This window comes from Hyperolius riggenbachi, chromosome 6 (assembly GCF_040937935.1).
Source record: "Hyperolius riggenbachi isolate aHypRig1 chromosome 6, aHypRig1.pri, whole genome shotgun sequence".
NCBI classification, from domain to species: domain Eukaryota; kingdom Metazoa; phylum Chordata; class Amphibia; order Anura; family Hyperoliidae; genus Hyperolius; species Hyperolius riggenbachi.
Genome location: NC_090651.1, coordinates 244169336 through 244181702, shown reverse-complemented (window position 1 = coordinate 244181702; position 12367 = coordinate 244169336). Strand labels below are relative to the sequence as shown.

The window sequence follows — 12367 nt, the reverse complement described above, 5'->3', positions numbered from 1 at the left end:
TCTGGCCTGGCTGTAGCCTGTCTTACATCCATGGCCACATAGATCCAGTAACGACACACTTACACAACTACACCCTCCTTCTCCCTTTATTTACAATCATTTCTTATACAGTACAGTGAGTGTGACATAGATAAAACAATACCAATTTGAGAAATGGTCCCCATAAGAAATATATGATCCCTTACAGACAGCTCCATCACCCGGGTTGTACTTTACCATCAGTCTAATGGTCCTCTACAGAAAACACAATCAAAACATCTACATAGCACATTATTGCAATTATTAGCGACAATACTATGCAGCCCTTATACGGACTACATAAAATTATTCATGTCATTATCTGTCCCTCAGAGGCACTCACCATCTAATTCCTGCCATAGTCTTAAGCTGGCCATACATCTACCGATATTGCAGCCCATTCGAACATCCAATTCAATAATTTTATCAAATCTAATGAAAATCGGTGCAACAAACATGCCTTGATCGAGCAAGCTGGAAAATCTTGTCTCAATATGGTCACTCTATTGGAGTGGACAGTGTGCAATATCGTGACAATCGATAACCCCTGCCCACTGTCCCCCAAATGTAAATCACCCCCCCCCCCACCATGCACTGTAAATATCTCACGTGTCCCGGTCTCCCCTGAGCGCCGCCAGGTGCGTATGTGCCACCACATGGTGATGCTCGGTGCTGAGGGAGACAGCGGAAGAGACTGGAGCCTGTGCAACTGGACAGGTGAGATCACAATGTGTCTGGGGGGACATTAACATATGGTAAGAGACCAGGTGGATGGAATCAGCGGCTTCATGCTGAAATCGATCAGGAATTGGCCTGAGGTCTATGACCAGTCAACAGATCTCTTCAAACTAGAGAGAGATTGCCTTCTCTTGGTCGATTTGCCCATACATCTATGGGCACATACAGTACAGACCAGAAGTTTGGACACACCTTCTCATTCAAAGAGTTTTCTTGTCATATTCTAGGTTCTTCAAAGTAGCCACCTTTTGCTTTGATTACTGCTTTGCACACTCTTGGCATTCTCTTGATGAGATTCAAGAGATAGTCACCTGAAATGGTTTTCACTTCACAGGTGTGTCCCGTCAGGTATAATAAGTGAGATTTCTTGCCTTATAAATGGGGTTGGGACCATCAGTTGCGTTGTGGAGAAGTCAGGGGGATACACAGCTGATAGTCCTACTGAATAGACTGTTAGAATTTGTATTATGGCAAGAAAAAAGCAGCTAAGTAAAGAAAAAACAAGTGGCCATCATTACTTTAAGAAATGAAGGTCAGTCAGTCCGAAAAATTGGGAAAACTTTGAAAGTGTCCCCAAGTGCAGTCTCAAAAACCATCAAACGTTACAAAGAAACTGGCTCACATGCGGACCGCCCCAGGAAAGGAAGACCAAGAGTCACCTCTGCTGCAGAGGATAAGTTCATCCGAGTCACCAGCCTCAGAAATCGCAGGTTAACAGCAGCTCAGATTAGAGACCAGGTCAATGCCACAGGAGTTCTAGCAGCAGACACATCTCTAGAACAATTGTTAAGAGGAGACTGTGTGAATCAGGCCTTCATGGTAGAATATCTGCTAGGAAACCACTGCTAAGGACAGGCAACAAGCAGAAGAGACTTGTTTGGGATAAAGAACACAAGGAATGGACATTAGACCAGTGGAAATCTGTGCTTGAGTCCAAAATTGAGATCTTTGGTTCCAACCACCGTCTTTATGCGACGCAGAAAAGGTGAGCGGATGGACTCTACATGCCTGGTTCTAATTGTGAAGCATGGAGGAAGAGGTGTGATGGTGTGGGGGTGCTTTGCTGGTGACGCGGTTTGTGATTTATTCAAAATTGAAGGCATACTGAACCAGCATGGCTACCACAGCATCTTGCAGCGGCATGCTATTCCATCCAGTTTGCGTTTAGTTGGAACATCATTTATTTTTCAACAGGACAATGGCCTCAAACACCTCCAGGCTGTGTAAAAGCTATTTGACCAGGAAGGAGAGTGATAGGGTGCTGCGCCAGATGATCTGGCCTCCACAGTCACCAGACCTGAACCCAATCGAGATGGCTTGGGGTGAGCTGGACCGCAGAGTGAAGGCAAAAGGGCCAACAAGTGCTAAGCATCTCTGGGAACTCCTTCAAGACTGCTGGAAGACCATTTCAGGTGACTACCTCTTGAATCTCATCAAGAGAATGCCAAGAGTGTGCAAAGCAGTAATCAAAGCAAAAGGTGGCTACTTTGAAGAACCTAGAATATGACACATTTTCAGTTTCCCACTTTTTGGTTATGTACTATACTTTCACGTGTTAATTCATAGTTTGGATGCCTTCAGCGTGAATCTACAATGTTCATAGTCATGAAAATAAAGAAAACTCTTTGAATGAGAAGGTGTGTCCAAACTTTTGGTCTGTACTGTATATGGGCACCTTTAGGCTGCATACACATCCAATTTTGGTGGCCAATTATTGACCAATTTTACCACCTCTGTGTAGTACTAGTGCTTACTTTCACAAGTATTCACTACATATAGTATTCTGTTGCCTTCATACTAAATGGTAAACTTGAATGTGTGTACACATCCTATATCTGTGCACTACCTTGCATTGTATCGTATTGCAATACAGTCATTTCCGGTGCAGTGTGGATGCCGCTCATATTAATAAATGGCAAAGTGTCTGCTGTCTGGAAAAATATGTGCAGCAGCTTTACCAGGCATAGTCTGATAGGAGCCTAAATCTAGGTATACACTTGCTTACCTTTTGCTGCAGTTTAGGAACAAACTTTAGACACTAAGCGACCTAAGCCTGTTAAACGGGCTCTAGGTCTGTCACCACCGCATGTCAGTGGTGTCAGCGCACATGCGCTCAGCCGCATGCGCACACACACGCTCGCCCCTCCTGTCCCCGTCCTCCCGACAGCCACGCGTCATTCCCCGTGTCTCTGCGTCCCTACACATGCACACTACGAATAAAACCACACACACACACACACACACACACACACACACACACACACACACACACACACACACACACTTCGGTAGGATACTGTCCCAATTGCTAGGCTGTTAAAATATAACTGGTCCTTATGACATACTAAAATGACAGCTTGATGAAATACAGTAGAGGTAGTTTACTTGTACAATATATAAGCATTTATCTTGTAAATTGTCTTACCAATAAACAAAAGACAAAAAAAAATAAAAAGCCACGACAACACTTCATGTAAATGTCCAGCAGCTAAGAATGAGGGGAGAAGTTCCTCACATAATTAAAATCTACTGGTACAAAATAAGGAAATAAAACCTGGTTCCCATAAACCCTGCCATAGAAACTTTTAGGCTACTTTCACACATGGGCCCATATGCAATTAACTTTTTCTCCTGAGGTAACGCAACGTGCCAGTGTGAAAACGGCCTGCGTGGTCCTTCCTCCAGGTTTGTTGGCACACACTCTATAGCACTTTTCTCCTTGGAGATAATTTTTCATCTTCTTTTAAAGACCGCCTCACGCCAATGGGCGTGACCGCGGCAGCAGCCCCAGGACCGCCTAACGCCAATTGGCATCAAGTCCTGGGGCTGAAGTTTCACAGGGAACGGCCGCGCGCATGCACGATCGTTCCCTGCCACTTCACGGAGCAGAGTTCCATGAATAGCCTGCTAGCCACCGATCGCGGCTAGCAGGCTGTTTGTAAACGAAAGGGGAAAGAAATCCCCTTTGTTTACAACTGTACAGCGCTGCGGTCCCTGACAGCGCTGTACGAGATCGGCGATCCCCGGCCTCTGATTGGCCGGGGAGTGCCGTCCTCTCATAGGCTGATGCCTATGAGAGGCGGAACAGGACGGATCGCCGTCCTGTTCCAATTCTAATGACGGAGGGGAGGAGGGAAGGGGAGGGAGAGAGCCTCAGGCTGGGAAAAAAAATAAAAATAAACGGCCGCAGCGATCGGACCCCTCTAGCGGCATGTCCCCTAAGGGAAAAAAAAAAAAGAAAAAAAAAAAAAAGGGGAGGAGAGTCCGATCGCTGGACATCATAGCTGAGCTGTGCAGGAGGCTGAAAAGCCTGCACAGCAGAAAATGGCCTGGTCTTTGGGGGGGGGGGGGGGGGTCAAGTGGTTAAAATAATTTTTCAGCACTTTCCAACTGAAAAGTACCAAAAAAAAAGTAGGTTAAAAAGTATCATCAAATTTATTTTGAGCACTTTCTTGCTCGCTGGTGGGTTAAAAGGCATTTTTTTTTTGTCAATTGTGAAAATATCACCTAGAAGAAAACTAAGAAGAAAAATGTAATTGCATATGGGCCATGGTGCGGTGTGATCTGTGAATGGCAGAACAGCCTACCGCATCGCAACGCTGCATGCAGTTATGTCCCTGCAGCAGAAAGCACCGACAGGGAAATCTGCATTCCCCAAACATGCGTGCAATTGATGTCAGAAGTCATAGATGTCTAACAAATAAGTCACATGCACACTTCCAGACAGCAAGTGCATCATGCGACTTCACCAGAATGCACACTAATTCTGTTGTAGCTTAATTTACTCCAATGCAATCATGTGCCGAGTGCTTCGACTCAACGCACTGCAGAGTCTGCACTGCCAGAAGCACTTCCATTGCACCACGAGTACTGTGGCCAATCTCATGGAGATTAATGGCCACTGGGACCAGGAAGCAGCAGGGGAGAGCACCGCGGCGAGACGCCATAGTGTGAGTTGAGTAACTCCAATCTCAAGAAAAAAGCAAAATAGGAGCTTGGAATGGAGAGGTACGGAAATCAGGGCTGTGGAGTTGGAGTCGAGGAGTCGGAGCAATTTTGGGTACCCGGAGTCAGTGATTTCATAAACTGAGTCGTCAAAAGATATTTGTACCGACTCCACAGCTATGGCGGAAATCAATAAATAGATGTAAGGGAATGATATTTTATCCTATATCCCACTCAGTATAAATCAATACTGCAGTAGATAACATGCACATACATACCAGTAAATGACACCCTAAAAAAAGTCTATGCTAACCTTCTACTAAACCACACAGATAGCAGTACCACTATAAAGTGGCCATGCACGATACAAGGAAAATGCAATAGATGTTCCTGTTTTCACCATAAAAACAAAATAGATTTAAAAAAAAAATAAAAAACACAACACCCCAAACAAAATGTTTTTTCAACTTCTTATACGAATTGAAATAAACACCCCGCACACAAAATTTAGTTGGATGTGTTTGAATAATCCTATTTGATTATTTTTCCTGATCTTTTGAAATTTTCAGGGAAAAAAAAAATATGTTCATATGTGTGGGATATTGGTTTGATTTTCCTAAATTATTAGACCAAAATGAAATCAGATTTCACGGTTTAAAAAAACGGAAAAAAAAATTGAATCGTGTCTGGCGACCTTTATAAAAGGATCCAAGATTACTTTTTTTCTAGTGCGCATCAGCCTTGCTTCAGATTGGGTACTTGCGCATTAACTGAGGTTAGATTTCTGTGGAGTACAAACCTCGGGGCACAAGTGAACTACAAGCAAGCTTGCCTTGGGACAGGTTTCTTGGTACAGGATCACAGTGCTCAAATTATGTAATGCTGAGAAACTGATACCCAAAGCAAGCACTCTAAGCTCTGTCATGCCACATGAGGAAGTGCCCACTTTCAGGAGTGGTATTTAAAAATCTGCATTCATGTATATATCGACTACAGGTCTGGAAACAAAATCAGCAGTAAACACATTTTCAGAATTAGGGTTATACTGGTCATTTTCAAATGCAAATAGGGCTTACTGGCTTTGTGGCTATAGCTAATCAAGTAAAGCTATGACACCATCCAAATGGAGAAAGTCAATACATAATACATAGAATATATATTAAAATCCACTTGACAACCGTCACCATTAAAACCTACTGTAGGATGATAAATCATAATATTGGGTATGCCACAGTAGGACTAATGTATCATTCATGGTAAATCGAGTAGGTTATGCTGACTGTAGAGTTCTTGAGTGAAGTCATAGACATTAGAGACATATGGCATGGCTTCTCCAAGCATATTCACTACATCTTCTGTAGTCCCAACATTCATCACCTCAAAGAATGTGTTCCTTGTTGGTAGAGCCAAAAACGCAACTGTTGCAGTTTTACGGATTAACCAAGGGTGGAAGTTGGCCAAAGAGTCATTGTAAGCCTCCGAGCACAAGGTAGAAGTCTTGCTTTCCTCTGTGCTTGTTCGTAGCTTTTCTAGAAAAAGTTGGAGCCAGCGTAAGGCTCGGTGTAGGCGCAGGATGGTGCGGGAGCCAGATTCGGGGTGACTGCCACGTTTTTTAAGGTCCACTGAATTAGAGCTGAGCTCATACTCCACCATAGACTGGAGAGTCCGGTAACGCTCTCCCTTTTCGCCATGTAAATAGTTTTCCATAATCTGAATTTTGCTTACGGCATCTTTTGATACAAAGGAGAAAACAGTCCCCAGGCTGTTCATAAACCTAATAAACATAGCAAAAAGTTACACATACAGTCAGCAGAAATGTTTAGGTCTGGTCCAACACCCATCAGTGAGACACTTCTATAACATGAAAGGAAGAGATAAGTAGGGAACATTTACAGCAGTACTTAGAAACACCTAGATAAGCTATTCCCATCCCAGGTTAAAAAAAAAAAATATGTTTATTAATAGTTGTCCTTTAAAGCGGAATATAACCCTGCATTTCAACTTTGCTCTAAAACATTATTTACAGCATATATGCAACCAGCAATTTTTTTTTTTACTAGACCAGCATTGGAAGGGTTAAACACAGAGGTTTAAAGTTCCGTGGAGAGATATGCAGAAGTTCAGAAAGATACATTTAACTAAATAGAATGTAACAAGTGATAAATGTTACACACTCTTTGGCTGTCCTCCAGCTCCTCAGTCAGAGAGAGTGAGTCACATGCCACACTTAGATACATTTTGTTTACATAAATGTATCTATAAGCTTCGGATGCGTCTGCAGTTCTGTCCAGGAACTTTAAGCTCTGTGTAACCCTTCCAATGCTGGTCTAGTAAATGCTGGTTGCATATAATATACTGTAAATAATGTTTTAGAGCAAAGTTGAAATGCAGGGTTATATTCCGCTTTAAATGTGATAAAAGTAGGAGAAAGCCTAAAGGGAATACATAGAAGACATGACTGCATATGTATGAAAATACCCAAACCTTATTCCAAAGCCAGCTGTCACCTCATTTTGAGTAGAACACAAATTTTGTCAGGGAGCTAAAGATGAGAGTTTCTTACCTCACCAATCCCTTCCATCCATTCAGATAATGTTCCACCAAAACATCTTGATCTTCATTCACCAAGCAGGCCTTGAAGCTTACAAGGACTTCCCGGAGGGAGAACTTCTCTTCTGTGGTGTACATGTTAGATCTACGGGACAATAAATCCAGCAAATGGCTATCTTGTTCAGTCGACCTGTATAAGAGGAGTTAAGGTATAAGTGCTCTTAAGCCATACTTTGTTTTGCAACAGCTCTAAAAAAAAATAAATAAAAAAAAAAAAAAAAAAAGAAATAAAATTCTGTAATTTGGATGAAATTATTTGCGACTTTCACTCAATGGAGCCACTTTGTTCAGAAATATACTTGAATAAGGATCTTGCTTGTAATCCTACAACAGTACCTCTAGTGGTTTAAGGGCATGAGTGTAGACTTCATCCAAGAACCATCTTGACATCTGCTGGACGTGCTAAGTGCAAACCACAAAATCCTATAACGCTTATAAAATTTAAACTACTTTTAACTACAGTTAAAGTTATCAACAGTAATATTAGTGAACAGGGATCTGGTTTCAAAAAAGAATTAATTTTTGTTTTGCACAAAAAAAAAAAAAAAAAAAAAAAAATTGACTGACAAACTTTGTATGAAGAATTAAAGCAGGCCTGAAGTTAGAGGAATATGGAAGCTGACATATCCATTTCCTTTTAAACAATGCAAATTGCCTGGCTGTCCCTGCTGATCCTCTGCCTCCAATACTTTAAATTGAACCCAAGGTGAGAGAAATACAGAGGTTGCCATATTTATTTCCTTGTAAACAATACCAGTTGCCAGGCAGTCTTGTTGATCTTCTGACATTAGTAGTGTTACACACCTAAAACAACCATACAGCTTAGACTTGAGTCAGAGCACCTGATCTGCATGCTTGTTCAGGGTCTATGGTAAAAGCATTAGAGACACAGGATCGGGAACAGCCAGGCAACTTGCATTGTTTAAAAGGAAATAAATATGGCAGCCCCCATATCCCTTTTACGTTAAGTTCCCTTTAAGCTACAAACAGATCCTAACCCTCTAAGGCCCCTGAGTGTCCAAAGTCCAGCCCATGGGCCACCTGCGGCCCGCTGAGTGTTTTCTAGTGGCCCCACAGGTCTGCCTAGCCTTCAATTGGATGGTGCCTGCAGGCAGATGGTTGCTGCACACATCTACAGTTGTAATGATGTGGCTGGCAAGCTGCATCACTTCCTGTCCAGGAGGTCACCGCTCTGCCTCTCCTCCCTCTACTCTCCATAGAGCCATAGTGTTCACTACAAGACTACAAAAACATGGTCAAATGGTCACTGGAGTGTATACAAAGCAGACTCCGGCGGCCATCTTTTTATAATCCAATAACAAATGCTATGTGACTACGGGAGGGCAGAGGGGGGAGACGGAGCAGCAATTTCAGATGAAAGAGCCTCAGTTTCCTGGACAGAAGGAGAAGAGGTTGATGGGGACAGAGCTTCCAAGAAAAGGAGAAAAGGGCCCACTTTAGCAGCAGCCACCACTGTGCCTGAAACAGCTACATAGTAATAGACACCACTGTGCAAGCATCAGCCGCCACTGTGCCAACCACAGCCACTACTGCGGCACGAGCACTGAAAGCCACCACTGTGCGGATAGCACTAAACTCCTCTTATTTGTAACTGCCACTATGCCAACAGCAGCAGTAGTAGCCACCGATTAGCAGCTGCCATTGTGCCAGGAGTAATAAGAGCCACCACTGATTAGCCACCACTATGCCAACAGCAGCAGTAGCCACTGATTAGCAGCCAACATTGTGTCAGCAGCATTAAGAGCCACTGATTAGAAGCTGCCAGTAAGCCAGCAGCAACAGCCACTGATCAGCAAAAGCCTTGTGCAAGCAGCAGAAACAACCACTGCTTTGTGGACGCCACTGTGCAAGCAGGAGTCTCTCACAGAGATTTGAACATTTGGCGAGAGGGGCAAAATGGTTTTTAAATTTTGCTAGTTTGGCCCTCTAGCAGTCTCAAGAATGCCGATACGGCCCTCGGTCTAAAAAAAGTCTGGACCCCCTGCTCTAAGGCCTTATTTTGCTGCTGTAGAGCAAACAGCCACTAAGTCTGGGGACTCTGTTACTGCAATGTTACAGTAATATTCCTTTCAGCTCACAAATTAGTAAAACTAGCAGTAGATCCTCCCCACCACCACTAACAAAAAAGGAAAGAATGGTTTATTTGTAATATTTCTTATAAATGAGAAATGTGAGCAGATTCTCCGTAGGGCCACTTGGCTTTAATTTCCTTGTAATATTTCTTGTTAAAATAGGCTTGCATTTCCTAGAGCACTGCAATGGCAAAGAAAGAAAGAAGTGAGTTAGAGGGGAAGTCTACATATACAGTTTATCTGGCTAGGTTGCTCTGAGCTTACAGCATACGTCTTCACCTGGCTCCAGTGTCACCCAACTGCACTGTTTGTTTACCAAGCATCACAATACAAACGCCACCAGGATAACCGGCCACATCCTGGAAGCTTCCTTCAGTATTATTAAGGAGAAGTCAGGCATTTCATTCTTTCAAAACTCGACAAGCAGACCTATGCAAGAAGTAAAGCCAGACACCAACTGAGCAACACTATGCTGAAGTCAGGGGCAGTGTCGCGAAAAAAAAACCAAAAAAAAAAAAACACATTTATTAAAATTAGGAATCAAAACTGGATCCTTGATTTTACCTTTAAAATGCATAGAAAGTAATGTAATTACTGAAAACAAATATCCCCTCCAAAAAGCCTGATTTGTGGTGAAAAAAAAACAAAGGTATAGATCATTTTGTTGTGATAAGTAGTGAAAGTTATTGGCAAATAAAAGGGAAGAGCGTTGACAGGTAAAAATTGTTCTGTTCCGTTAGGGTAAAAACCTTGGGGTGAAGTGGTTAAAATACAAAACAAGGCCAAAGTGATAGTGTTCAAAAATTGCAAATGGGAGATCAGCTATGTCCTGCCTAATATATGAAATATGATAATCACTTGTTTACACATAATAGGAAATAATCAGGAAGGAAAATCATACGTCATGGTTAAGATTTTGACAGCTACACGTGCCTGTGATTACTAAACAGTAAACATGACTTTGTACACAACACCTTATCACCTTTCACTAAGAACATACTGCAGTCATGGGGCCAAGAGTGGGTCATGGTGTGCACTGTCACATGCTTAGTAATTAGGGAATGATAATTATTGATAGATAAGGTAAGAGGCTGCATTCTGTCCATAAGCTGCAGGATAAGCTAGCATGCCATCGTGACGTGGCCTGTAGGCCGTACAGCAGGGTGGGGAATTTATATCTGAGGAACTATTATTAGCATGCTACAGATTATAATATACCACAAGCTAAAACATTACAGCTTAAAAGTTCAACAACCGGGCTCCTAGAATTCTTCTTCACTCGTCCTAGCATCATGCACTGCTCTTTTTATTTTTACCAACAAGCGTTTAAAGTATTCCTGTAGTGAAGGAAAATTGCCCCTAGGGGGCAGGGCTGTGGAGTCGGTAGAAAAATCACCCAACTCCAACGCCTCAGTTTATGAAACCACCAACTCCAGGTACGCAAAATTGCACCGACTTCAACTCCTTAGTCTAATTCTTACCAAGGCTATGGAGTTGGTACAAAAATCATCCGACTCCTCAATTTATTGAAGCCACCGACTCTGACTCCAGGTAATCTTAATCGCGCCGACTACACAGCCCTGCTAGAGACTTCCCTCATCCTCTTCTGCAACCCAATTCCAGCACTGCACTAGGACCCCCCCGAATAGAGCTTGTTGGCAGCTGGCTCAGGCACCCTAGCACTGTCTTAGGCCTGGAACCCACTACAAAACGCTATCGCAATCGCTAGCGTTTTGTATGAGCAGTTTGTAAGCGACTTCTTGAGCGTTTTAGGGAGCGATTTTAGAAAGTGTAATCAATTTGCCAGCGGTTGTGTAGCGGAAAAAAACACAAACAAAAAAAAAAACCCGCTCTAGTGATTTCTAGCCCTGACTCGGCTTTCTTTGGAAAGCCAGGCTGGATTGGGTCTGCACCACTGCGCAGGTGTGAGCCATCTGCAGAGAAGCACAGACCCAGTCAGGCTTCGCTATATTTCCACCAGAGCCCAAGTGGGACGGTGCTAGTGTGCATGTGCAGTGAGGCCACTCTTCTGGGGTCCCAGTGCTAGAACATTAGGATCCAGAGGCTTCCCCCTCCTAAGTATCTAAACAAAGCCTATGCAAATATCACAGATAAAAGATACATCTAAGGACCTGTAAAAAGAAACCCCATCTACTTACGCGGGGCTTCTTCCAGCCCCTCGCAGCCGTCCTGTGCCCTCGCCGTAGCTCCGCTCCCCAGCGGTGGCTCGGGGTCCCCTCCAGCACAAGATGGCTACTGCGCCTGCGGCTCTCAGAGTCGCACTGACATCATCCGGACTGTACTGACATCATCCGGACTGTACTGTGCAGGCACAGTAGTTCTGCGCCTGCGCAGTACAGACCAGATGTCGTCAGTGCGACTCCGTGAGCCGCACGCTGGAGCGCAGGAAGATGCCGACCTGGCGAGGTCGGCATCTGCACCAGAGGGGAACTGGAGCCACCGGAGCTGCGGCAAGGGCACATGATGGCTGCCAGGAGCTGGAGGAAGCCTGAGGTAAGTAGATTTGTTATTTTTAAATTACCCTGGACCTTCCCTGTAATAACTTTTTAAGCACAAACGATTTTTGTTTTTTGTTTTGGGGGGGGGGTGTTGATTCATAGTCCTTTAACCAATAATACACAAAACAGTATCAACATTAATACAAATGACGTTATATACATCAACGCCTTCAGTAAGAGTTCATAATAAGTACGGTACATTTGTATTTCAACATATGATTATCAATATACAAGAGCAAGATGTGTCATTGAAATATACATTCAAACAGTGCATTTGCCTACTCCAGTGTCGTGTGATGGCACAAGTTGCCAAAGCAGCCATAGTCAAGTGCAATAAGGGACAATACCAAATTACAAGTAAATGACCAGCTACAGGGGCAAATGACTGACAGGGGACAAAGGTGGCACTAAATAGGGATTACCACGTAGATTGCATATATCTTT

The 12367-nt window shown here is 43.3% G+C and overlaps 1 protein-coding gene across 5 annotated transcripts in view; it reads right to left on the bottom strand.

Annotated features, from left to right (window-relative positions):
* Positions 1–1002: 1002 nt before the first annotated feature.
* CPTP (ceramide-1-phosphate transfer protein) overlaps positions 1003–12367 on the bottom strand; it is a 25474-nt gene continuing 14109 nt past the window's right edge. For all 5 annotated transcript variants that reach the window (XM_068240608.1, XM_068240610.1, XM_068240607.1 and 2 more), the window contains 2 exons: positions 7265–7441; positions 1003–6475 (listed from right to left, as the gene is read on the bottom strand). In XM_068240608.1, the coding sequence (XP_068096709.1) occupies positions 5953–6475; positions 7265–7389 (648 nt within the window). In that variant the 5' untranslated portion in view covers positions 7390–7441 and the 3' untranslated portion in view covers positions 1003–5952. The remainder of the gene's footprint in view (positions 6476–7264; positions 7442–12367) is intronic.